At 53.4% G+C, this 26,009-nt stretch overlaps 9 protein-coding genes across 9 annotated transcripts; 4 read left to right on the top strand and 5 right to left on the bottom strand.

Moving 5' to 3' along the window:
• Positions 1 to 2,642: 2,642 nt before the first annotated feature.
• Positions 2,643 to 4,019, top strand: CABS01_08965 (peroxidase; the record flags this gene model as incomplete). Its single annotated transcript, XM_060542323.1, has 3 exons — positions 2,643 to 3,221; positions 3,298 to 3,714; positions 3,780 to 4,019. The coding sequence occupies 3 exons, from the start codon at positions 2,643 to 2,645 to the stop codon at positions 4,017 to 4,019; spliced, it is 1,236 nt and encodes a 411-aa protein (XP_060400604.1).
• Positions 4,020 to 4,734: 715 nt separating this feature from the next.
• CABS01_08964 (HypE protein) lies at positions 4,735 to 5,118 on the top strand (the record flags this gene model as incomplete). The annotated part of the gene is made up of 1 exon (XM_060542322.1): positions 4,735 to 5,118. One exon carries the CDS (start codon positions 4,735 to 4,737, stop codon positions 5,116 to 5,118), a length of 384 nt encoding a protein of 127 aa, XP_060400603.1.
• A 1,087-nt stretch (positions 5,119 to 6,205) lies between these two features.
• CABS01_08963 (FAD binding domain-containing protein) lies at positions 6,206 to 7,905 on the top strand (the record flags this gene model as incomplete). Its single annotated transcript, XM_060542321.1, has 3 exons — positions 6,206 to 6,337; positions 6,396 to 7,324; positions 7,398 to 7,905. The coding sequence occupies 3 exons, from the start codon at positions 6,206 to 6,208 to the stop codon at positions 7,903 to 7,905; spliced, it is 1,569 nt and encodes a 522-aa protein (XP_060400602.1).
• Positions 7,906 to 8,129: 224 nt separating this feature from the next.
• Positions 8,130 to 9,374, bottom strand: CABS01_08962 (uncharacterized protein; the record flags this gene model as incomplete). Its single annotated transcript, XM_060542320.1, has 4 exons — positions 8,130 to 8,826; positions 8,884 to 8,963; positions 9,019 to 9,210; positions 9,300 to 9,374. The coding sequence occupies 4 exons, from the start codon at positions 9,372 to 9,374 to the stop codon at positions 8,130 to 8,132; spliced, it is 1,044 nt and encodes a 347-aa protein (XP_060400601.1).
• A 3,840-nt stretch (positions 9,375 to 13,214) lies between these two features.
• Positions 13,215 to 14,801, bottom strand: CABS01_08961 (uncharacterized protein; the record flags this gene model as incomplete). The annotated part of the gene is made up of 1 exon (XM_060542319.1): positions 13,215 to 14,801. The coding sequence occupies one exon, from the start codon at positions 14,799 to 14,801 to the stop codon at positions 13,215 to 13,217; it is 1,587 nt and encodes a 528-aa protein (XP_060400600.1).
• A 2,282-nt stretch (positions 14,802 to 17,083) lies between these two features.
• Positions 17,084 to 18,508, bottom strand: CABS01_08960 (CrcB-like protein; the record flags this gene model as incomplete). The annotated part of the gene is made up of 1 exon (XM_060542318.1): positions 17,084 to 18,508. One exon carries the CDS (start codon positions 18,506 to 18,508, stop codon positions 17,084 to 17,086), a length of 1,425 nt encoding a protein of 474 aa, XP_060400599.1.
• A 964-nt stretch (positions 18,509 to 19,472) lies between these two features.
• On the top strand, positions 19,473 to 20,309 carry CABS01_08959 (uracil phosphoribosyltransferase; the record flags this gene model as incomplete). Its single annotated transcript, XM_060542317.1, has 3 exons — positions 19,473 to 19,664; positions 19,734 to 19,833; positions 19,903 to 20,309. 3 exons carry the CDS (start codon positions 19,473 to 19,475, stop codon positions 20,307 to 20,309), a joined length of 699 nt encoding a protein of 232 aa, XP_060400598.1.
• A 224-nt stretch (positions 20,310 to 20,533) lies between these two features.
• CABS01_08958 (DNA ligase I) lies at positions 20,534 to 23,582 on the bottom strand (the record flags this gene model as incomplete). Its single annotated transcript, XM_060542316.1, has 2 exons — positions 20,534 to 23,426; positions 23,479 to 23,582. The coding sequence occupies 2 exons, from the start codon at positions 23,580 to 23,582 to the stop codon at positions 20,534 to 20,536; spliced, it is 2,997 nt and encodes a 998-aa protein (XP_060400597.1).
• A 577-nt stretch (positions 23,583 to 24,159) lies between these two features.
• On the bottom strand, positions 24,160 to 25,184 carry CABS01_08957 (WSC2; the record flags this gene model as incomplete). The annotated part of the gene is made up of 4 exons (XM_060542315.1): positions 24,160 to 24,725; positions 24,804 to 24,875; positions 24,931 to 25,022; positions 25,093 to 25,184. 4 exons carry the CDS (start codon positions 25,182 to 25,184, stop codon positions 24,160 to 24,162), a joined length of 822 nt encoding a protein of 273 aa, XP_060400596.1.
• Positions 25,185 to 26,009: the final 825 nt, after the last annotated feature.

Raw genomic sequence — 26,009 nt, 5'->3', positions numbered from 1 at the left:
AAACTTTCCAGTCACCATTCCAGTAAAAGATTTTGCCTCTGATCTCCCAAGTGTCAACTGTCTGTCATGAGACTTTTAGACAGCTGAACTCGTTCATTCTCTCTAACGAGTTAGCAAGATCAATAGTAGCGGGCTTGGCAGTGAGAAAAGGGGGGCTTAGTTAGTCTTCATGGTCCGGCGACGCAGCTCGAGATGCTGCGTCTGCAGCCAAGCCAATGCGTCCCAATAGCTAGGTTCCCAGCGCGTCTCAGCATATGCAGCACTCTGCAGAATTAATTCTTGGGGTCAAAAAAGTAAGCTTATCTCACTCAGTGGGCTGAAGATGGGAGAGAAGATGTGAGCGAATGAGTCTAGATGAGGGCGGCGACTCAAGATGAGTGAGTGACCTTTTTCTTACCTTATGTAATGAGATGAAGGCAAAGTCAGCAGGAAACGGTGCGGCTGGACTGCCGTGCGCCACAGCTGAAAATAGGTCAGGCCCGATTGGGACACATTCTTCCAGTTGACCAAAACTTTCTTTCCCCTCCTCTCATGTCTTCTGATGAACATGGCCAGACTTCATTCACCCGAACAACTCAGAATCCCATGGTTCGCATGAATGTCGATTTTCATCGCTACTGCGTTTGAGAGTTCCCTCGTAAACGAATCCTTCAGAGACGAACACAGCTCTCTCGTACCTGGTTGGATTGAAGTGAAAACAAACTCGAGACCGGGTCGGCATAGAAACGAACGCCAGTCAAACAAGCTAAACTCAAGCCAGCAGCGGTACCTGCATCGACAAGGCTCGCGATATGATGGGAGGGGGAGCGGGGGGGCATGAAGGCTCGTCCGAAATCGTGCTTGATCCTTCGCAGGGCCGCAGCAGTGGTTGAACAAGCATGAGGCACCGTGCTCTGGAAGCTTCTGTGCTGGATTTGATGGATGGGAGGCATCGATTCCCTCGTGGCGCGGTAGCACCAGGCCAACAACTCGGGCGACTGACGAGAAGGGAAGAAACACAGACTCTCAGGTGCCTCATTCTGCTCAGTGCTCAATCCCTCTCGCTTAGCCAGTGGGGGATGGAGAGAGGGGTATTGAGCATATAACGATGGGCGACTTGCAGATGCTCGTATATGTGCAGAACTGACATTTTCATCCGAGCGGTCGGTTCACCGACCAACATCGGATATCGCCTCTTCAGGGACCTCGTCCCAATCAGGAGAAAGGTAAAGGTAAGGATCGAAGAACCGCAGACCGACCTGCCAGCGCATTTGCGGCGCTCAATAGCGTCAAGCGGGAAAGGAGAAGGAATGAATGGGTGAGAGCGAGACGACAACACGGAGCGGCCTTGGGAAACCAAGTCCAGCAAGCTGTTGATCTTGGCTCAGCGGACGGCGCCACGCGAGTCGCGACGCACCGCCCATCGCAGCCTAGGCAACGGCCTCTCGGGTCTGTCTGTTACTGTCGTGCCTAGCTTGTTTCTGCCATGGTCTGACGGCTTTCACGAACAACCTTCTTTCTCTTCAAGCTTGTTCTTCCTTCTCTTAGCTCTTCCAGAGTACGCAGTACAAGGAAAGGCCCCTTTTGCCCTGGCGATCTAGCTCCGTCTTTCTGTTTTGGCGCCGTGTACCAACACAAGAAGCTTAAACGCTCACCATCCAATCCCACACCGTCGTTCTTGGCATGGCGTTTCCCATTGTGTCTAGTGCCATGCGATACGAGAGGTCAACGCCCCCTGTCACCGGCGAGTCTGCGCACCGTGACACGGCCGGTGGACGCGGGGACCACGGACTTACACCTCGGGGTGGGGCGCACCGCATCTGTACTTGTAGATGCTTTTTCCATATGCCACATGTATGTGAGTCTATTGTTAGAGCCGGCTTAGCGTGCATTACAGCTCCGGTGCATGGGTGGGTGTCCTTATTCCAGTCCTCTGGTTCCCTCCCCTGTGCCGTCAGACCGACCACCTTTTCGGCGAATGATTATCGAGGAATATCTGCTGATGCCGGTGGCGGACGGTGCGGTGGTGATCACTGATGGGCCGTCCGAGGCCCAAGGCTAGGCCTAAGAAATGCTAGGCATCGCGTTTCTTGTTCCTTCGTTGTCCCGTCTTCAAGTCCGGGGTGGCATGCTTTTCTGTTCCCTCGATCCTCCTCCCAAAGGGCTGAGTATCACACGCCACAGGGCCAAGCTGGCACAGCAGCGCAGGCGTCTGGAGAGTTGACGACAGGTACCCGGGATCCGAGGCATCGAGCTACTCGTGTCGTGAGATCTGACTAGAGGTTGTCGGTATCTGTTTAGACTCTCACACCAGAGGGCTTGTCCCGAAGGAGCCATGCACGCTAAGAAGGCGAGCCCTCTTTTGGAGAGAGTAAACGTCCGGGAGCCTCATGGAAGAAAGCTGGACAAGCCTAGTTCTAGCAGACCATGCTGTGATGGATGGCTCCTTGCCAAGAAACGAACGAAGATGATATAAGGCCATGATGTCCGGCTTCCATCTCCAGCATCATCTCCTCTCCATCAAGTCATTTCCTCTCTATCCCTTTCCCTTCTTTCCAACGACCTTTAGTGTCATTGTCATTCGCTATTTCAACTTCAATTCCATTCTCTAATTCAGCACATTCGCTTCCGTCGATATCCAAGAAACTATCATCATCATCATCATGCATCTCACATCCGTCCTCGCCACCTCCCTAGCCCTAGTGTCTCTCCCAGGGACCATGGGCTACCCAGGCATGGGAGAGCAAATGGCTGAAATCATGGCCCGCAAAAGCGACGCCGGCGACTCCAACGAGCTCCTCGGTGACCTCGTCACCCTCAAAGACAAGGACCTCACCCCCGTCGGCAAGGACATCAAGAGGATGCTTCAGGGCAAAGGCGACCCAGAGTCCAACGACAGATACAGCAAGGTCCCCGACCTGACTTCGGACAAGTGCAAAAAGGACACCTGCTGCGTCTGGCGCTACGTAGCCGACGACATGTACCAGTTCATGGCCGGCAAATCGGGCCGCTGCACGGGTCTGGCCCGCGCCGCCGTCCGCCTCGGCTTCCACGACGCCGGGACGTGGTCCAAGGCTACGGCGTCACAGGGTGGGGGCGCTGATGGCAGTATCCTCCTTGCCCCTGGAGAGATTGACCGCTTCGAGAACCGCGGTCTGCAGGATGTTGCTGTCAAGTTCAAGGAGTTATACGGCAAGTATAAGGGCATGGGCTGGGACATTGGCATGGGCGACTTCATCCAGGTACGTTCCCAGACACTGATCAACACCATACTTCCTTACTTTGAAGCAGATCATTGCTAACCAAGCATACAAATAGATGGGTGCAAATGTCGCAACAGTAGTCTGCCCTCTCGGCCCGCGCATCAAGTCCTACGTCGGCCGCAAGGACAGCGCCAACGGCTCCCCCGATGGCCTCCTCCCGAGCCCCTTCCAGCCGGCCGACCAGCTCATCCAGCTCTTCCGCGACAAGACCATCGGCCCGCACGGTCTCGTCGCCCTGCTCGGCGCGCACACCACCAGCCAGCAGAACTTTGTCAACACCACCCGCGCTGGTGACCCCCAGGACAGCACACCCGGCGTCTGGGACGTGCTCTACTACAAGGAGACGCTCAGCTCCAACTCGCCGCCTCGCGTGTTCAAGTTCCCCAGTGACATTGCCATCTCCCAGCACCCCGAGACGGCCAAGGAGTTCAAGGAGTTTGCTGGCCCTGGCGGACAGAACCACTGGAACGAGGTATGATGATCTCCCCCTGTGACTTGTGCGCTGGAAGTAAGGTGTTAACATGGCTTGCCTAATAGGACTACGCTCGTGAATACATCCGCCTCTCTCTTCTGGGAGTCAACAATATCAACCAGCTCACCGAGTGCACCAAGGTCCTGCCCCCTGCTGTGAAAGGCTTCCGCGCCGTCGATCAGTACAAGCTCGACAAGTGGCTCAACAGCGTCGGCAACAAGGGTTCTGCTAAGAAGGTTGCCGAGGATATCGAGAAGGGCGAGCCCGCTTCCGTTGAGGTTCCTCCTGTCAACAACCGTAACTAAATCTTTGTGGCTTGTCTTTGAAGTAATGGCGTTGGTATAGATCTGGCTTGGAAGATTAATGAGGGCGTTGCATATTACCAGGTTCGGAGTTACGGTACCAGGTCCTTGTTGACCATTCGTATAAATTAAGCGTCCAATGACCTCATATGTCATATAATACTTCAAACTCGATAGTAACTACGATACAGTCTTTTTCATACGATGTGGATATGTTTGATAGCAAAACTACAATGTCGAGAATGTGCGTCGGCCACTGACTCGGATCACGGCATGCCTGGAAAGCTTATTCCTTGAGCGACTCGTGGCAAAGCAGTGACCACGGTGTATATATTTGCCGGCTGGATGAGGCGTCAGATAGAATCAAGCTTTTGGAAAGACAAATGAGTAAGGAGAATCTGAATTATTGTCCAAAAAGTTGTGGTCCTGGATGTTGAAAATTCTCTTCTCAGCTACGTGTCGACAGGCCCTGGTGGTTCTTCGGACCTGACAGTGTTCGGACCGAGAACAAGCTGGACCCTTGAGTGTACTGTGTGACATCGACGTTATTTTAAACTTCAGCGCTGTCCTCAAGTGACCTCTCGTCCCGCCTAACTAGCCTTTGACTGAACAACATCTTCCTTAGACCTCAACGTCGCATAGGATACAATTCCCATGGTACATCAATCCTAGAGATCGTCACACCCAGCCCATTTGTTCTTCTATCACCGTCGAAAAAATGGATTATCGCCTGGTCCTCTTTCTCTACCGCAAAAAGGATATCACACACGCTGAGTTCAGAGATCACTACGAGTACATACACATACCCCTCACCCGAGAACTCACCGGATCCCGTTTCCCCTCCCTGCACTCGAGACGGTACATTGAACGATCGCCAAAGGACGAGCCAACTGTCCTCATCGGGAAAAGCACCGGAGAGGAGCCTGACGCAGTGGTAGAAATTGGGTTCAAGAACGAGGAGGCGGCGCAAGCGTTTTTCGATGTGACCAACTCTGGGGAGGTCGAGGAGAGGTTGCGGAAGGATAATGCGCAGTTTCTGGACTGGGAAAGGCTGAAGATTATGAGGATCGGGGACGTTTTTGAGACGCGTAGGGAGGACTAAGGCGAATAAAGTCCATCCATGTGAGGACTTTGTACTTTTTATGAGGTCACAAATCATAAATGGATGATGTCGGCAATTTGTTCGGCCGCTTATGGCGACGCAGCTACTGGATCCTCCGCAACAGCTCCATTAATCCTATTCTTGTCGCCTCTTTTTTTTTTCTAAAGAGGTTTTAGTTCCGAGACTGGGGGAACAGCCTTGACTTGACTACTTCTGCTGAACGTCTCTGCAATACGATGGACTGAGTGTACAAAAATACGCGTATTTCGTTAAGCCTCACCATAGCCTAGTGCCGAGTTCTACATATAACGCGGGCACGTGGGTAATTTTCTATATATGAAGACATTCCGAAGCTCATTCTATCGATATTCGATATCAGGAAATATTTCTTTCGCTCTATGTGTTTCGGACGTTGGCAATGGTTCGTGAAGTGCTCTTCTAGAAATACGCGTAAATTCGCAGGCTTGGCGTGGGGCGTTCTTGGATCCTGAAGGATTGCGTCTAGACCCTGTAGTACTACAGGCTTCAAGAAAAGCTAGCTTGGCATCATAGTCGTAGAAAGAGCCTACGATGAGTAAACTACACGTTAGTCCGCAGACTAGATGATGCACGTAAGCTTTAATAGTCTTCAGTTCTCTTGATCTGCACAAAGCCTCAAGCCTATGTAGCCTAAATACACGTGGCAGTAAGAGCTAGTTGTGAGCTAGTAACAAAATTACGCGTAAAAATGCCCTTCTACACATAACTTGAATATGATGCTTGTCGAGGTATTTCGAAAGCATCAAAGCATATCTTTCCTCTAAGGCTACTCATAGCGCCAATATGTCATCACGGCCTTTTGAGCGATTAGCTCACCAGTCCAGGGCGCAGATCCCAACTTGCTAGATGGCTGTGCAAGCTCACGATGATCCTCCTTCATAACATTGTAGGTGGCAATATCAATTTCGGATTGACACAAGACTCATAGAATCATCATAAATAGAAAGCATTCTCCCGTAAGTTGGGACAAGAAAGCCTTCATGCAACTTACAGCAAACTTCACTCCACCTTAATCAAACCTCTTATACCAGAAGCTCTCGAACTCATCATGATGCTTTCTCACCTATCCCTATCGTCAGCAGGCATTGCGACTGCCACACTGCTACTGCTGTTTAGCGGTGCGCAAGGGCAACAAATGATGGCGAATAACGGCACCCAAGGCCCCTCTGGCTTCCCTGCAGTCCGCAACCCTTCCCCAAGTAAAGCACCCCGATCATCCTCGACTAATCTGTGTTTAGTGTGACGCCCTCGTGGCCGCCAACTTATCCCACGTCATTCACTTTCCGTCTTCTCCCCTCTACCAAACCCTCGTTCAGAACGGCTCTTACGCTATCTCCACCCGAAAACAGCCTTGGTGCTTCGTTCTTCCGAGCACCGCCGCTGAGGTCTCCAAAACTCTTACCGCTCTTCAATCCGCCGGTGATGGTGCCGGAGACTGGCATGTGGCCATCCGCAGCGGCGGACACGGGGGTGATAATCAGAACAACATTGTCGACGGTGTGACCATCGACTTGACCCACCTCAACACCACCACGTACGACGCAGATACCAACGTCGCACACGTCGGGACCGGGGCGCGATGGGGTGCTGTGTACGCCGCGTTAGAAAAGGACGGAGTCTTGGTGACGGGCGGAAGAGAATCTGTCGTAGGCGTGGGTGGACTTCTTCTCGGCGGTGGCATCTCGTGGTACACGGCGCGTACGGGCTTCGCCTGTGACAGTGTCGTCAACTACGAGGTGGTCCTAGCGAGCGGGGAGATCGTCAATGCCAACGCGTCGGCTAATTCGGACCTATGGCGGGCTCTGAAGGGAGGCAGCAGCAACTTCGGTATCGTCACTCGCTTCGATCTCGCAGCGTTTCCGGCTGAGAACTTGCACATGGAGACGAAGACCTTTAGCAGAGAGCACGCCGGTGAGCTCGTGGATGCGGTTGCTGGTTTCACCGATTTGGACCGGTCGTTCCAGGACAATGCGGTGCTCCTTGTCGTCACTTACGATCCAGAAACTGAAGCCAGCATTTGGAGGGCGACTAAGGTCAACACCATGAACAAGGCCAACAGTACAGCATTCGACGCCTTCGACCGCATCCCGACGTCAGCACCGACTATGGAGAAGTCGGTGACGCTTGTCGAGGCTGCTAACAGTACCGCGCTGTCCGGCAAGAATCGGTGAGTTGAATGATCAGGATACGTCTAGTCACATTGATATGAATTCAAGAGTTGCTGATGATTTTCCTCCTAGAAACGCTGGAGCTGGGGCTTTGACCGCAGTTAACGATCCAAGAGTCCTGCGGTACTGCATCGAACAGCATGAGGGCCTCGTCGCAGACATGAAGGCTCTCCTCGGACCAAAGAACTTTACCACGATTCTCGACTTCCAGCCAATCCCGTCATACTTTGCCGATATTGGCGTGCAGAAGGGGGGCAACATGCTCGGACTCGAGCGAGACTCGCGCAACAAGGTTCTTTTCATCATGGGAGTGACTCTACTAGGATCAAACAGCGAAGAGCTCTTCCCGCGGGTTTATCAGCACGTTGCAGCCGCAAACAAGAGAATTGAAGACTTCTCAAAGTCAGTTGGTAGCGACACTGAGCTCAGATACCTTCCCTATGCGGACTCTAGGCAAGATGCAATTGGAAGTTACGGAAAAGCCAATGTGGAGCACATCCGAAAAGTTGCGGAGGAGTATGACCCCGAGGGCTTCTTCCAGTACAGGGTTCCAGGCGGCTTCAAGATCAGCCGAGTTTGAATGGCATTCTGACATCACCTTAAGGCGCAAAGAGATAGACCGGTTCGCATATATGATTCTTTGTTTTCTTTTGTTGCTTTTTCGATTATTACATAGATAGATTTGTGCTCTAAGATGGAACAGTTCGCTCATATAAATCAAGTGTGTGAAAAGCAGCGCACTTTGTGCTATGACCACCGACCAAAAACCCATGCGTGACTGGCTCGCGAATTATTATGTATGATTCAGTCGAATCTGTAAGAGTCTGTCATTCTGGTCGGGCCAAACTCGGGAGACATTTGCATCCCGTCGTTGTACCACACCTGACCTCTCGGCCACTCCGCCTCCTGAATATTCTGGGCATGGCGTGGTATAATAGCTGGAGGGAAGCCGACCATGGAAGGCGCATGATCTTGCGCAAGCAGGTATCCAGTCCCGTTGCCGACCTCTGCGTTGCCAGCCAAGACCGCCGGACTCCAAGGTACATTTGCTGGATGTGGGTTGCACCCGCAGGTTGAATACTGTGGAGACGGATAGAAGTTCCAGGAGGGATTTGACCGTTGATATACGACATCCTCATTGCAGCTCGAGTAGAGAGGGTCCTGATAGAAGCCCTGTGGCTCTTCGTACTCGTACTCCGGTTGGATGGTCGGGAATGCCAATTGCTCACTGGCTTGGCTCTCGTAAAACAGCTCATTCGATTTATTGAGCTGGCGTGTCGTGTGATGCATGTAGTCAGGGGAAGATTGACGGTCCGCTATCGTTTGCGTGGGGCTCGTCGTATCGTTATCAACATGCTCTGGCATTGAAATCGGACTCGTCATGGGGCTGTCGTCTTTCGAAGTGTTGGTGAGTTCCTCCAAAGACGCGTCGGATTCCTCCCCGGACGTCGAATCGTGGTAGATCTTGTGATGTTGGATCAAAGCCACCTTGCGACAGAAACTGATTCCCTATTAGCTGGTGTCCATATGGTTGCGGAAGTCGAAGGTTATTACTCACCTCTTACGACAGGTTTCAATAGCGCATGTATACGGACGCTTGCCTAAATGCACCCGACGATGACGCGAGAAACTCGACGACTTGAGATCGTTAGAGTCAAAATCCCATTCTTGATTATGTCAAAGATTGACTCACATCTGCGAACCGTTTGTAGCATCCAGGATATTGGCACTCGTATGGCTTTTCACCAGTGTGCGTACGGAGATGTACAGTCAATGCACTTCTTTGGATGAAACTCCTCTCGCAGCCAGGTGCTGGGCATGGATACGGCCGCTCATTGGTATGGATTCGGAAATGTCTGATAAGGTCCGACTTGCGGTTGAATCCCTGTGGGAATACGTAGGTAAGTATAATACTCTTCAGAGATTGATAACCTTCTGGTCGCACTGAGGGTTCCGGGAAGCAATAGACATTACCTTCTCGCAGGTCTTCCAACTGCAGTAGAAGCGACGGAAGCGCTCCTTGTTGTTGACAAGTTCAGTGATTTCCATTTTCCTCGCGGGCAATGCCTCTGGGTTGCTGATGGTGAAGGTTGGCTGGCCAGTTAAACAGAGGGAGACGCCTCTTTCGGGTTGAATGTTTCCGAGTTTCGGCTCCGACGGTTCGTCTAATAACGAACTAAGGTGAGCGGATGTTATAAGCGCGCATTGGCGAAGCCCATAACCTGGAGTTCTGTGATAGACTACACCGGTATGATGGAAGTGGAATCAAAGCGTACGTCGTTTGTTGAAGAAGTTGCGACTTGAAGATGCAGAGAGATGCGTAAACGGCAAGGTGACTTTTTAGCTTGAATTGGGGGCGTGTGTCTGTAAATGACACCGTCAAATAGAAAGATCAGGAAGGTAGCGGTCTGAAGGAGATTCGGCCTAGTAGCTGAATCGTATCCGTTGACACCCATACTTTAGAGAAGGGGCATCATCGCATCTTTTAGCGTGAAGCTTTCATTATGTAGGTGGAAAATCCTCGGTCAGGCTTGCAGGATGCCTTTCAGTGTCTAGACCAAAATAGTCGTGCCGCAGTGTAGCATCGTCGTTGGATCCTTGGGAGATGGTCCAAGCTCAGAGCGAAAACCCCCTGGACATCCAGGGCTGCTCAAGACAAAGCATTGGAGATCATTTCAGTTCTCGTCATTCCGGTGAAGGTGTGGCATGCAGCCCGACATCTGCGGGGGCTCCGTTGTTGCGAGTGGCGACCAAGCTTTCCCTTGCCCTGCGTTCAGATGTCGCCATTACGGATAGGAAACAGAGTATTACAAGTTTTCTGTGCCGTTTGATAAGGCATGGGCGTCGTGGGTCGCTGCATGGGATATCCAGAAGTTGACTGGGGATGTCTGGAAGCATGGGGTAATTTGTAGCGTACCCTACAGAACCTCATTAGAGTTTGGCCCAAGCTGGAAGCGGGGGCAGTCTGGATGTGCTTCGAGGATCTTGGCCCTTGGTTCCTAGTGATTGCATCCCTCGTGACCAATACGGACTGCACAAACCCTAGTCTAGCCGATGTGATCTACGGGCTTGGGTAGCAAGCATTTCCTCTCACAGTTTCATATTAGGGCTTAGTGTGAGAGGATGAAAAAGTGTCACAGTGTCTTCTGTCTCACAGAATCATTCGAGTTTTCGGTTCAGCACCAAAAACTAGTGAAGAGATCATCTGCAGTCCAGGACTCAGCTTTGCTTTTTCTGATCCGCCCAAAACCGCTGTTTTCCGCCAAAGGCTGCCTCTCTGCCTTCACCGTTTTGCCGACTACCTACCGCCATGCCCTTGGTATGACTTGCTGATGGGGCTGTCAAGAGAGTTTAGATGATTGACGGATCGCCATTCCTACGGGTGGCCCGGCCGGCGGATCCGCGTGTCTTGCTGCCCTAGGGGCCCAATTTCTCCCCTCTGATTTGTTATTCCCATGGTAGTTCCATGGTAGATAACTGTTTGGTATCGACCGGTCTCGAATCTGTGCTCGTTATCAATCTTTAAACCAGACTAACTAGCTAAGACGTCTCATATCTCTTGAAAGCCGTGCCATATCCGTACTGGCGGTAAGTGGGATTCCACGGGACTTGTGGTGGTTCCCCCGGGATCGAGAGGCCGTGCCCAGAGATGTTCCGGCGACTGACGACAGTCCTTGCCCCGGATACAACTCGGAATCGGGATCGGGGGTGCGACGCGGAATGCCACGCAAGATGCGGATTTCAATTCCCTCTTCGAGAAAAGCTTGCGAACGAGGGCGGATCTCCGGGATCATCTGGGATATCTCCCGTCTTCTCCAATCAGCACTGAAACTTACAGATTTCGTTGCAGCCTGGGCTGCCGAGTGATTGAGGGTGGGATATCACTTCTCACTTTGGGGGATTCCTTGGGGGGTGCTGTTGGGTGCTGAAGATATGATAACTCTGTGGTATTATGCCAAAGCTACAGAGCTCAGGCCGGTGGGCCAAAATTCGAGATGATCCTCCACTAGCGAGCTAGCCAGGCCGTGAGACCCAGAGATGATGGCCCGGCAAGGATCTGTGGCAGCCTTCATCCCCAGCTCTTCCACTAGGCTTGTCACTCTCAAGTTTTCAGCAGACGCTAACTCCACGTTGGCGAGCGCGGGTGGGTTGAATCCCTGTCAAAGCCGGCATCAAGCAATTTCCCGGAAGGGCCCGGACGGGCCAAGGAGCATGCCTCCTCTGTGTAGGACGGCGACCATCGAGTGGTCGCCGTGTGATGCTTGGCTGCATACCTCAACAGCATGTTGACTACTCCTCAAGTATGTGACTATTTGCTCAATCTGTCAGAAAAGGCGCAATGACGAAGAGCCTGGGCTGACATGGGGTTGGGATGGTTGAGATTTGAAGCAGGGAGATGCCTGCGAAACGGGACCATGAACGTAGATCATTCAGGCACCCCACGGGATGGGACTCGACCCGGAGGAACAGTCAACAAATGATATCCAGTATGGACCCCAGTCAAATTCTTGAAATATCGCCATTGCCGCTGCCGCTCCATCCTGCTCACCTCTCATCCGAACGCGGGAAAAACAATCGAAATACGCGGTGAAGACACAGCCACATTGGTCCCTTTCGTGTGCCTGCGCGCGCTTTGACGTATGCCATCTTTTCTTTTTCCTCTCGTGATATCCTGCCCGTTATTCGCAAGAACCCAGTTACGAAAGCTGAAGCGAAACATTGTTCTTCAAGTGGGTTAATTGACAGGCACGGCAGGTCGGCGCCCAAAGCGTTCATCACCCTTTTCGGTATGCTTAGTCGACTTCAAACCTCTCCACAGGGTCTTTTTTGCCACGCGAGACCTGCCAGAGTGACAGGTCAAGAATCAGAGGCTGCGTGGCCTAACCCCCGAACGATTGGACCCCCTGCCTCATTCTCGCACAGTTCGGGCACGGAACCGAATCAGCCGCAACCACGAGGCTCAGTCCCGAACTTCGCAAGCAGGGAAACATCTGTCTTAGTTTTAGCCTGCGCCGAGATTCGGTGGCAATTGCCGAGCTCTTGATAGCCCATCAAGAGCTCAGGGGTTCCATATTAATGCGCCTTCGACCTTTGACGTTGGGGATTGCCGATCGCGTAATACTTCGTGGGTACTGGGGAGGCAATTGGTTTTGCCCTGATTTGATGGCCAAGGAGAGAACCACACTCACTTGCCGGTCCATCGCAAAATCGCTAATTTTCCTCTTTTCGTAGAGGCCTCCTGCCGAGAGACGCTTTGATACAAGACGATGATAATGCCACGGAGTGGCCGACTTAGCTGCGTCATTGAGGAGAATTGGAGTATTACAAACGTCTTTGAGATCAAACTCTCAATCTCAGGCAAAAATGGCCGAACTGTAAGAGCATACAAGCGAAATGGTAAAGATGTAAACAGGTGAGTGGAGCTGAGTTCCGTTTCTTAGCAGACACTGGAGGATGAGACAACTCCCTAAGCGCCGGGTACATTTGCCGCAGTCCACGTCATTGCAATTTATGTAATTGGGTAGAACAGCCTACTTGCCTTATGCCTGACCTCTGAAGCAAAGGCGGAAGGGACTGGGTTCTCAAGGGTAATATGAATTGAGAGTTCTCCTTGCCGTCAAGGTCTGTAATCTTGGATGGACGGGTGCCTAAACTTAATATGAACTTTTGTATGAGGGCAAGGCTACAAATACGTTGCATCCAAGGCAGGTGACATTTCTTTTGGGATGAGTTGAATATTTGTGGAACTTAGCAACGTTGCACTCTGGGAATCCATTCAAAGAAGCTGATCCGGTCTCTGTGACATCAAATAACAACACTCCTCAGTCCAAAATAAAGCCGCGGAAATTAAACACTCTCAGAACACTACAGATCCCATGTCTTCGATCATCAAAAGACGACTACGGGCGCCTCCTTTTTCAGCTCAACATCGCTCTTGATATCCTTGTCAGATGGCGACGGTAGGCACTCTTCGATGTCCTCGTCCAACTTCGTGTCATCCAGTATCTCGGGGTTGAAACACCGAGAACCCTTGGGAATAAACGTCGATGCAAACACTGTGGCCATGATGACAGTGAAGTGCACTCCTGCGGTATTCACCAGCGCCTCTCGCACTGATCCTGTTCGGTTGTACACGCCATCGATGTATCTTCCGAGAAAGGTGCCGGCAATCGCATATGTGACAATGTAGAAGGAATACAAGAACGCCATAACCGCCCCGAGAGGCGAAACCCTGTTCTCCTTGTCTTCTAGCCTGGCGAGAGAAGCCTGGATAAAAGCGGCCAGAGACACGTCTCCCGCGGCCCAACCGAACGAAACTGGCAAAAATGTGGCGGCGACGATCCAGGCCTGGCCGACCTGCCCCGAGGGCGGATACCAATAGGGGATGTACCAAATAATGAGCAACATCAGGGCATCTAAGCGAAGCCACGGAATGGGCGTCTTGATCACATTCGTGAACAGGAAAACGAACAGCGCACCCAGGAGTTCACCAAAATTAGAGCCGCCGACCATGATTTGTGACCATGCCGAGTTGCCCAAGTACCGTCGTGCCACTTGGGGTGCGATGCCATTTTCGAGATATCGGTGCCCATAAAGGGCTACACCGTATGCCGGGACCAGCCAGACGAATCTCGTCGAGGTGAACAGGATCTTGGCGCCGACCCATATGGACTCGAAGAAGAGGAGGAAGCCCTTGCCAATATTGATAAAGTAATTGCTTTTGCGGGCTTCAGCTCGCGCGAGGGCGTTGCGGTCGTGGCTGCCGTCCACGACAAAGAACCACAGAACTGCCGCGAGAGAGAAGCAGATTGGGGTGATGACGAAGGAGCGATTATTGCCGAGATTGGGAATGAGGACCAGCGCTGTGACGAAGGCCCCTGATGTACCGGCGACCTCGTAAAAAATGTGTACCAAACTGTCCATTTGACGAAGTTTCTGAACGTTCCCTCCGACGATATCTCGCGGGATAACGCGGCGGATGAGCTCAACCATGCCATACGCGATGCCCGTGACCGTGTAGATGGGTATAATGGCGTCGTTGTTGTAATCTCCGTAGTAAGACCATTCATCTTTGGGGTGCTTCTTTCGGTACGCTTCTGGAACAAAAGTACCCCCCGTCGCAGCATCGAGGATGAGCAGGATTGCCGTCATCAGACCAAAGAGGACGATGGCTGCTGAGAGAACATTCTTCGTCCGGTAGTGTTTGATGAGAGGTGCAATTAAGATGGAGCCGACACACTGCGTGGCTTGGTTCAGTCCCTGGAGGAGACCGAGTCGTTCAAAAGTGCGGGATGGCGTGCCCCTAGTGTCGCTTTCGTAGTCGTAACGGTTCGTGGCGAGCGCGGTGATTGACCCGTTGAACGCTTCAAGGCCGAACTTGTACAGCATGATACCGCAGATGTAGAAGAATATGGCTCTTCTTTCCTGCGGACTGAAAGACTTGAGCCTCTCGACGAAGCCTTTGAAGATGGCCATGGCGGGCTGAGAGCGTATATACGTTTCGATTTGCCTTGCTAGGCCGACAGTTGAAGCAGAGACACCTTACACTTGTATAAACGAAGCCCGGTATATCGGATCAATTGTCTAAATTTTCTCGATAAACATTCCACCCGGTCATTATATAGGGGACATTTGACGAGATGAAGCACTCGCGCAGGTAAACGAAGATGTCGAATAGCAAGCGCAAATCTCGTCCACGTGGGCCTAATTGATGGGCTACCTACCTTGCTACCCATCATGGGTGGTGAATCTTGGCCATAGACCTCGAGATCGGCTGTTCTGAGGAAGGGCCGAGGACTAGGTTTCTTCGGTTCATGGAGTGAGGGTGCTATTGGAGAACCTTGGCGTCTAGATTTAAACGAATATGGGGTAACGGTAGCGGCCGCACACCTCCACATTACTTATACCTCTAGTCGTGTACTCTCAAGGTCGTACACACGTCTATGCGGAACATATCTTGAACATACGACTCTTTTTTGCTGTGAATAAGTACCTCGTACCTGCATATTGGGGGGCAACTAACCAATTGTTTATTATATCTGAAGGCCTCAAACGACCAGAGCGGATTATTTCACGCACGCTGATCAATCAAATATTTTGTTATATGGAGTTTTGAGATCAGGAGAATGGAGGCAGCGACTTTCATAGGGCCAAGAGGTTGGCTATGCCCCTCGCTTCTTGGTTGTTATCGACTCTCCGAGCCAAGGCAAAGCTCCGATAGCTCATTTGAAGCTGTTCTCGATAAAGAATGGTTCACGGTTTTCGGCCGTGGATACGGCTTGGGCTCAAAACCAGTCTGGATCTCAACGTGGATAAGATCCAAGGTGATTGGGCGTGGCAAAGAGCATCGTCAAACTTGGATGGGAGGCTGTGCTCAACGTAGCAACGCGGCCGATTGACGATCGCTACAGCCAGATGGTGTAGCTGTCAACGACTCTGCTTGCTGTTATGGTGATTCTCCAATATCTTGGCAGTGGTTGTGCTCTTGGCAGACGAGGGCGAAGACTGCGCCTTCTTATGTTTCCCAATGGGCTTGGCGGCCTGGAGGGTAAATAGCGCAGGCAAAGTTTGGCAGATGAGAGCCAACCATTTAAACACATGGTCTTTCCTGCTTCTCACTCTTCGATTGATCCAGGAAGCTGTTCCTAAGTTTTTGGTGGTGCACGTTAGACGATATCAATGCCGATGCCAGTCAAACTTTCTCGTGACGCCAAGATATCGGTTGCCTCCCTGCTTTGTCATCCATCATATTTCATCGGAGAGAATCGCTAGGACGGAGGACATACTTGATCAATCTCAACTTTTCAAAGGATCGCGTCCAATTCTTCCGACTCCGGCATACACGTCGCGCCTATACTGAGGAGTGTGTTTTAATAGGCCGGGCATGCTTGCAGAATCCTGCGGCGCGTGCCGGTATCCACAGCCACCGGATGGAGCGGCAGATGTGGGGCCGTTCGGTGTAATCCGCAGCTTCAACCTCCGGTCTGCGTAGTTGCGGGCTTCATGGCAATAGAGACGCCAAGGGGGTTATCCAGCAACCAGGAGGACATATTCTCCAAGAAATACCAACGAATGGTTCCCCATCAAGCTTTGGTGTCGTGGTACACTGCGTCAATTGACTTTCAGACTGGCGAGCTCGATTCAACAGAAATCCGCCGTAGCATGACGCCTAGGAACGACTGGAACGCATAATATTCACGCAAGATGTACAAAAGTAGGAGCTGCCTGTGGAATTACGTAGGATCACCAATTCTTGTGAGCACACTCGTACTCGAACTCGTTACCCTTGCGGGAACCACTATGCGAAACCATCGACCACTAGGTCATAGACACATTTAGACGGTGCTCATACCTTCCCTCCGAGTTCTCTGCCTCATAGCTTTTTGCAGGAGGCGGTGGGCGCTATCCATGTGTATTCCGTCGAGATAGGGTAGTTGCCTTCGTGAATTGAGGACTACAACCTGACCTTGCCTAGATAGGATATGGGCAGCGAATATCACGCGAACAAATTGCCGGCCAAGAACTCGGGCAGGTGTTTGAGCTGGTGCAGGCAAGAATGCCGTGCTGTATAGACCAGAAGGGCGTGGCCACGTTATTCGTGATTTAAGTGCCGTAGAAAAGGTTCATTGTTCGGCTACAGACTGCTGGGTGAGGTCCGACATCAAGACACTAGATGGATGCCCAATGTGTTTTCTATATCTTGCGATTTAATGAGTTAGAACGACTACTTATGAACAGCCTAGAGCCCGCATAACAGCTCAATGGGTACACATCAACGGCGCGAATCCATCCGTCCACTTCTCAGCACCCATGATAATGACCATCACCGCAAACCCCACCACAACACTACCCAGGCCGTATACGTAAGCATGTCGTCGCCGCAGCGCAGTCAGCTCAGCAACCCACGTCGAGACAGTCGTCAAGCACCCGCAGAACCCGTCCTCAACGCCCTGCAACACCTGGCACCCAACCACACCGCCCAGCCCCGCGTGCGCCAGGTCCCAACACATACCCAGCACGGCAACGCCTGCAATATTAACCGCAAAGGTACCCATCGGAAACGCCGGCACCCGTGCGTTGAGCAGCAGACTGGCGTAAAAGCGCGCGAGACAGCCGAGTGGCGCAAAGACGATGGAGAAGACAACACGCCCTCGCCAGGCGTCGTGCGGCGGCCAGACGGCGAGGAGGACCGCGCCGAGCCAAGCGCCCCAGCCGAAGAGAACAGCGCAGCGGTCCATTACTTTCCGGCCGAGGAGGTAAGGGATTGACGGGGTGATCCCTTCAAGCGCGATGGCGAGATGTGCACCGAAGATGAGGGCCGAGAGGCTTAGGGCGACAGTGGCGATGATGATGGCCATCATCGCCATGAAGGACTGCCCTCCGGCCCGCGGTTCGGGGGTCGCGCCACCTGCGCGAGGAAGATCGTTGACCATGGCGAGAAAGACGTCGCGGATAAAGGAGGAGAAGGAGGTAAAGGAGCCGCAGAAGCCTGTGGAGAGGCCAATGTAGAGCGGTATCGTCTTCTTGGTTGCGAGATGCGCCTTCTTCGCGGCCGCGAGATCGCTGGAGGCGGCGCCGTCGTCTGCCTGCTCTCCGCGGCGCCGGGCTTTGATGATCTCTCTGTGGTAGTTGGGCGTACCCCATTCCTGCTTGAAGAGCTTGCGGTCTTCGATCAGGAAGCCCATGACCAGGCTGCCGCCGACGTTGGCCCACAGCACACCAAAGGAGACTGGGGCGCCGGGGTAGAGTGTCAGAGCCTGCAAGCCCAGACGGGCAATTGTGCCGAAAATGGCAAAGAAGACGAGGTATGAGAGTGTATACAACTCCGTGGCCAACCTAGAGACGTGTGCTGTGGGTTTCGAGGTTGTGGTTTCGGGCTCGTCTTGCTCGTCAGGCGTTGTTGTGTCTTGCATTTCGAGATCGGAGGGCCGCGGAGGCGATCGCATCTCCTCCAGGCTCTCGCCTCTTCCCGGACGATGCCGCCTGGGTTTATGCGCGACAGGGTCGGCGACCATCTCGTCGAGGTTGCCATAGTCTTCAGGCGCATCGTACCCGACCGATTGCCCGCTTTGTGTATTCTTGCTCTTTGTATGGGCCTGCCCACTGGTAGTACCCATCTGGGTGAGATCTTTCTCATCCGCGGCAACACCGCTGGCGTGCCTTATTTCGTTTCCGCCTTGCATCACGAGTTCCGTCTCTAGATTTCGTCGTCGGCGCGTTTCGATTCATGACCGGAATTCGCGTGGTCTTGTTCGGTGTTTAAATCGCGCGGGTCTCGATAATCAAAAGATTGCGGGATCGTGGAAATCCCGGGTAATCGGCAATATCGTCAACGGGAAAAGAAGGTTGATCAGTAGTCGCGTCAACAAAAGATGCCACAAAAACGCCTGCTGTAGCGGGAACGTCATCCCCAGACAACCTTGTCTTGGCGGCAGAGGCGGATATCTCGGTACTCCCGGTTTTGCTCACCACACACCGCTCACCGATGGCCCGAGCTCCTTGGTGGGGTCATCCTCACCGAGGAAAGGCGGAGTACACCGAGGCGGTGACATTCCAACTCGATAAGGTAAGTCAGTGCGAGGAGGGATGGAGGGGCCCAACATCCTGAGCTAAACAGCTTCAGGCAGGACGACAGGTTAAGGACAACAAGTCGGGAAGAAGATGTTACTAATAACTTGCCAGTTGCTATCCCCTATATCTCGTCACCCATGCATTGCCAGCTATCTTATGGAAAGGCTCCAACTAAAACATGCATGACGGCGACCTCCGAACGCCTTGCCGGACGCCGGAGTTGACCTGGTGGCAGCCACCAGTTGCTCCAAAAAAGGGCGGGCGTTGGGCGTCGGACCTTCAAGGGCTTATCTTATCCAGAGCTTCCCTCCGCATGCAGGACCCACTCAAGGTACCGGCGCTGATCAGGAGGACAAGGAAGGGACCCCTCCTCCTCCTACTGCCTGCTGGTCTCAGTGGCTCGCTCCGGCCTCCCCACCAACCTCTCTCGTCGATATCGACGGTAAACTCCCAAACCTCATTTTCCTTAAATTTGACAATTCCTCCTTTACTTTATTTCATCTGGTCACCGTTCAATGCTTCAGCGTATTTGTGTCTAATTCCATACTTACGTTTTTACATACCCCCATTTACACCATGTCTTCCTCAACACCCGAGCTCCCTGCCAACGTGCACGTCTCCCAGCACCCCTGTCTCCGGGCGAAGCTGTCCCAATTGCGGTCCCAGTCGACGCCGGCGAAAGAGGTGAAGACGCTGGTGCATGATATTGCGTTGATGGTAGCATACGAGGCCCTCGGCGCCTCCACAAAAGCGACAGATGGATCAAAGGTAATTATCCCTTCTTCCAAAGCTATTTCGTGTTACAATTAAGCACCAGGACTGACACTCCTCGCCCAGGATTCTACCCCGCTAGGATTCGACTTCACATCAACCACAATCTCCCCCTCCAGCCTCTGCCTCGTCCCCATTCTGCGATCAGGCCTCGGCATGGTAGAAGGTAACTACCCCTCCAATACCAGACATCTATTGTTCAACCTGAAGCTCAGAACTAACATATCAACAACAGCCGTCCAAACCATCCTCCCCACGCCCGTAGCAGTCCATCACCTAGGCCTCTACCGCGAACCCTCGACCCTCGAGCCCGTAGAATACTACAACAACCTCCCCAACCACGTTTCCCCCGACGGCTCCAACGCCGGCGCCTCCGAGCTCGCCATCGTCCTTGACCCCGTCATCGCCACCGGCGGCACCTGCGCCGCCGCCATCCAGACCCTCCGTGAGTGGGGCGTCAAGCGCATCGTCGTCCTCTCCGTCATTGGCGCCGCCGAGGGCGTCAAGCGCGCCGCGAGCGAGTGGGCCGACGCGACGGACATTTACATTGCTGGCGTGGACGCCGAGTTGACGGACAAGGGCATGCTAAAGCCCGGTGTAGGTGATGTTGGTGATCGGTTGTTCCTTACTATTGGAAAATAAATGAAAAAGGGGGCCGGATTGCTGCTACCTGAGACGGGTAGGATGACGGCGAGGGTGTGATTGGGCTTGCTCATCTAGCCTTGGATATCAAATCACCTCATAGATTGGTCATGAATGGCACCTCATAGACAGGTTTCTGTATGCTGGGATTGATACTAAAGTGTCATCTATCCTGGGTATAACAAGCAATTCATCCATCGTCGGACCCAATACCGTCATTTCTCTCATACTCGCGTATACTTCTCCTCGTCCAGCAACGTCTTTTCTCGCCAGCAATCTTCAACCCATTCCGCAGTCACGATGTGTGGAACCTTACGCCTATGACTGACTTCCTCCCGCATAGCAGCGGCCGCGTCTTTCCGCCGGCTGCCGTCTCCTACCACAACCACGTGCGTAGTCTCCGTGTCTTCGGCATCGCTGATCAAGCGTGCGCCGCCAAAGGTCAGATAGTTCCTAAGCTTCAACATCTTGATCTCGTCCTCATCACATTCTTCTTGAACGTTGACCAGGTGAACGGCGCAACGATGAAACATTGATCCCTTCATTGGGCCTACCCCGCGTCCACGCTCCTCAAGCTGATTGAGAAATTGCGTCTTGTTAAAAGGCTCCGTATCGGGTTCTTTCTTCGGCATCATATTGAGAACTTCGCGCAGCTCAACAAGACTGATGTCGCGGGCGTAGCTGTCCCCATACATATCCGTGTTCTGCAGTGCAATAGTTCTGAGAGCTTCCGTCGCATGCAATAAGTGTCGCTCTTCGTAGGGAAGCAGCAGAGATTCATCAGCCTGTTCGAGACAGTCTTGAATCCACTTTGGCCTGATGATGTCGACGCCGCTGCCCTTTTGCCCCTCCTTGACCAGACTCGCTACCTTGACGACGTTCTTGTCCGCCAATAGAATCATACCAGACTGCGGGACAGCCCGCTGCGAGACCTGGCCGCCGTTTTCCTTGATAAGGGTCTCAAGCTGTGCCTTGGTCTTCTTGAACGGCTTGAGCGACTCCGACAGGACGCAGAACTCGAGGCCCTCGAATATCTTGGACTTATCTGCCTGGAACTGCGCAGGCATGTTCTCTGTCCCGGCGATGACGACCTCGCGCTTGACGCGCTTTACTGACTTGCGTTTGCGGTTCTCGACGCTCATGGTCTTTTCTTTGGCCTCTGCCTCCACGCGTCGCCGTAGGTCCAGGAACTCTTGCACGCTAAGGCCCTCGTCCCAGTTCTTGTCAGTCCTCAGCTTGCGGAAGCGGGGGAATCGCAAGGTGAAGCCGAGGGAGAACTGGTCCGAGTTGCCGATGCTCGCAGCCTTGGCCTCCACGACGACAGAGTCGCTGGGTCGGATCCATACATCCGGCCTTTCGAACTGACGGTCGCCGCCGGCGAGCTCGATGTATTCCACGGGGGGCTTTTTCGGGTCCCATGTGGTCCATTTCCCGTCCGTCCGATGCCTGATCTCCGCATAGTCGGCAGCTGTGAAGCCGCCGCCGACTTTGAAGAAACTGAAGCATTTCTCGGGGTTTGCACCAGCGTGGATATGGTTTTCGCTAACACGCAGACCGCACAAGAAGCTGGAGATGGCGCCACCCCTGTGTCCGGAGCCGTAGTAGCCGCCAATAACGACACAATCCAACGACTCTCCGAACTCAGACATGTACTCCGGCTTGACTTTCAACCAGTCGTCATTGCGGCTGTTGAGTCTGTACATTGACCTCGGATTCTTGAGGACCAAGCCCTCTGATGCCTCGGCGACGACCTTGCGGAGGAGCGGCTCGATGGCCTCGGGTGTCGTCGCAGACTCGTACTCGTGGATCTCCAGTCTCCTATGAACACCCTTCACAGCCTTTTCTAGGGCACGGTGACGATCCCGCAGCGTGTACTGGGTCAGAGGCTGATCGTTCAGTAGGAGGATGTCAAAGATGCGGTAAAGCGGTCGCGGCCCTGTGTTGTTGTAGGGGTTATTCTGCTCGGCTAGAGCGGCTGTTTTGAGGGTGCCGAACGGCATGATCTTGTCGACTTCCGGGTCCCAAGTAATCATCTCTCCATCTAGAATGGCGTTGCGGACTCCTTCGGAAAAAGCATTCGCCAGATGGCGAGTCAGAGCTCCCTTCTCGTCTTTCAATCCGTTACCGTAGAGGTAGGTGTAATCTTTCGCCTTGCGAGACCAGAAGCAGAATCGCAGCCCTCCCGGAACGCTCGGGTCTTCGGCCATGTGCATCTGCATGCGCTCACCGTCTAGCTTTTCCTCGATCCAGAACTCGGGATCCTCCTCTGTAGTCCGGAGGTAATCGACCATCTTCTGGAAGGAAGATGGCATCTGGAACTGTGCCAGCTGGGGCTGGAAACATTCCATAAGGGTGACACCCGTATCCTCCTGCTCCAGACGTATCCTCGGGTCAAAAAGCTCCCAGCAAACGCGTCGCAGACTCGACGACACGCTAAACAGGGCTTCGCCATCCGGATGCCACAGATCGAGAAAGGTCCGCTCGGTCGCGCCGACCTTCATCTGCTTGAGCACGATGCGGATCAACCACATAAGTTCTTCTGCATTCATGCGCTCGTAGAAGATTTCAAAGACCTCCAGGTTCTCCAGCTCTCCCGTCGACGCAGCGAGTTTATCCAGCAACTCATTGACCTCGGCAATGGTCATGTCGCCGACCTCTGTCCGCATCGGCCGCTTAGAGAGGACCTCGAAGCACCGGCCCGCAAAGTCGCCAGCTAGTCTAGAGAAGTTAGTCTGACCCGGCAACTTCCAGTGAAGGAGGTTGTGGCCGTCTTCCGAGTTCTTGTCGATCTTCATAAGCTTGACGAGGAGTTTGCCAATAGCATTCTCCTTCAAGCCGTAGACGCCGCGATCCCGATCCTTGTCGGGCAGGATGAGTCGCAAAGCCGGGTAGATGTCGTTTCCCACCTCGTTTCGCCATCTGGAAATAAAGCGCTCAATGAGGTGCCGTCTCTGTTCCTGCGGCGATAGCTTGTGTGGTCCGTGGGGTCCCTTTTTGCTGCGAGGTGGGCCGCGACCGACTGGTTGCTTCTTGTTCTCGTTCAAAGGATTGAAGAGGCTTTGGAAGAGTTCCGAAAAGCGCATCGTTTTTGAATGATTGCGCGGGCGATTTGGGTACCTGCAGGGCCGTGTCAGCTCCCAGGCCAAGGAAGGGTAGAAAGAAGACTCACTTCTCGTCCAATTCTTCGAGTGTGGTTCCCCCGATAGCATACTGCCTCTCTTCCTCATCAATCGCTGCCGCGTCTGGCGACTTTTGTCGCTTGCGCTGGCTCATGATGGGCAATTCACTGCGTGAACTGGCAAGGAAATTGGGAGCCGTTGGCGACGGAGAATTGGTGATGATTCAGTGGGAAAGTTTGCGTGGTAGACGTTATCAGGCGGAATTGAATATAACCAGTTGATTGTGCATGGAATAGCTGGGTGGCATCGCAACGGACCCCGTCACATTAAGGGCCTTGAGGACTTATACCCTTCAATTGCGGCTTACCTGAGGCCGTTGAAGTTCAACGGTGGAGCGGTTGCCTTGGGGATGCTGCCTGGAGGTGGATGCATCAGAGCGGGTGGTAGTGCGGGGCACTCGTCCAGTGAGAAACCTCGCCTAATTGCATCAAGAACATGCATCAGCAAAACAGGAAGACATCACTTTTGTTTTCTTCAACACGACCATCGGCATCGAATTCAGGGACACATGTTGATTAAGAGCGAGATATTAAGCGGGATCTCTACCTTTATTCTTGCTACTTCATGATATACGTCAATCATATCATCTCTCGTTCCATGATTATGTGAGGCGCATAGTTGACCCTGCCATCAAAGGCAACGCCATGCGCTGAAGTCGGGTTGGGGCAAGCTTAGTGCTGGGGACGGCTGTTGACGGAAGAAGTGTCACTGACAGCCTTCTCGGCATCCCAGCGCTGCTGCATGGGCTCAGTAACAGCCTCCTTCTTGGCAGCCTTCTTGCGCCAGAAGAAGAATCCAGCAAGGGCGAGCAGAGAGACACCGGCAATGGAACCGACAGCGGCACCAGCGATGGCGCCCTTGGAGAGACCGGAGCTCTTGGATTCGCCGGTGGCGGTGAAGTCGGCAGCGGTGTGCGGGGTGTTGCCGCCCGAGTCGGTGGTGGTGACGTTGACGGTGGTGTCGACGTCGACGTCGGGGTCGCTGACGGTGGCGTTGAAGCAGGGGATGGAGGCGGCAAAAACCTCGACGAAGGTGACGTCGGCGCAGGCGTAGTAGGTTTCGCGCTTGGACTCGTCCTGGTCAAAGTTGGAGACGTAGAGCATGCGGTAGGTCGCGTTGGAACCGGCGGCGGTTCCTGAGGGCGCGCTGGGGACCGTCACGCAGGTGTGGCCGAGGTCGAGGCTGCCGACCTCGCTGGGGCCGAGGAAGGTCTCGAAGTCGGAGACGGACTTGGGGTCTGTTTGTGTGGTGGATGTTAGGTATATGTTTCCAGGGCGAAGGGTGGAAGAAAGAAGGGCGTTGTATTTGCACGTACCGTTCTCGTAGGAGACACTGAGGTGGACGGAGCGGGTAATGTCCTGGGTCACAAGGGCAAGCTTGCCGTTCACTACGTTGGTTCGATGTTAGAGTTGCCCGAGTCTCCGCAGGATATGTCGACTTACCGAGAGGGAACTCGGTGCGGACACCGGGGCCGTTGGTGGATCCGCAAGGGGCCGTGTTGTCGGCGTCGGCAGACCACTCACGGTCTGGGGGCCTGATGGTATTCTGGTTAGCTGCCGATCTTTGTTGAAGCCTGCAAGATGCAGTGGAGAAGATATGCTTACCAGAGGAAAGCGGCCGGGCCCATGTTGTCGGCGCCCATGACGTTGCCCAGCAGCATGCTGCCGAACAAAGCGACTGACTTGGCAGAGACCATCTTGAAGGTGATGAGAACCTTCTGGAAATGAAGCTCAACTTGACGAGTTGTCTGAGAAGGGGGAGGTCTGGTCTCAGAGAGCAAGGCTCGAGGCTCGAAGGATCACAAGGTTTGCGAAGAAACTTGTGATGGGGGAGTGACTTGGGAGAGAGAAAAGAAAAAAACTCAAGTAGCGGGATATGCGGCCCTCAATATATGCCTGCGCCAATTCTTGTTTCTCGCTCTTTGTGATCTTCTACTACGGATCTAACCCAACACCTGGGCGCCGAGCCCCAGCCAACCGCTTTCCATGCCGAGGAGAACCAAAACACCAAAAACGTAAGGTAACGGCCAGCCGGCGGGCTCATCCGCCAAGGTCGCGCTGAGCCGACGAAACCGGGGGCCAACAACCCTGGCATTTTGATCGCGACGATGTGCCCTGGTCCATGGCGTGCGGTGTGCCTGACTGTAGCGGCCCACAGCTCGTGTGGTTGGCCCACCCGAGAGAGTTATCTGATGGGATCGCACTGGGCCCAAGGCGCTCAGAAGCCCCGCAACGTTGTTTGGACTTTGTTCCTCTCTGGGTTATTTAGTTGGTTGGAACCTGGCAAAGAGACTCAAAAGTTCGCCAGGGGCGGAAAGATGGGTGAGCGTGGGCCAGGTTGGGTGTAGATGGCTCCACTACGAGCGGACATGGCTTCATATTATCTGATCATCTGATAAGATGGGCACCCATCTCCTCATTGGCCAAATACATCCTCTTCGCATCACTAGTGCCCTCTCGGCGCCGTGGGACCGGCATCCACTTCCAGAACGACCAACGGGCACTAAGGGCCCAGCGTCTCT

Source organism: Colletotrichum abscissum (genome assembly GCF_030869225.1).
Source record: "Colletotrichum abscissum strain IMI 504890 chromosome Unknown Scaffold_21.1, whole genome shotgun sequence".
In the NCBI taxonomy this organism is placed as follows: Eukaryota; Fungi; Ascomycota; class Sordariomycetes; order Glomerellales; family Glomerellaceae; genus Colletotrichum; species Colletotrichum abscissum.
The sequence above is the reverse complement of the archived record's forward strand: the minus strand, read 5'-3'. Positions and strand labels throughout refer to the sequence as shown.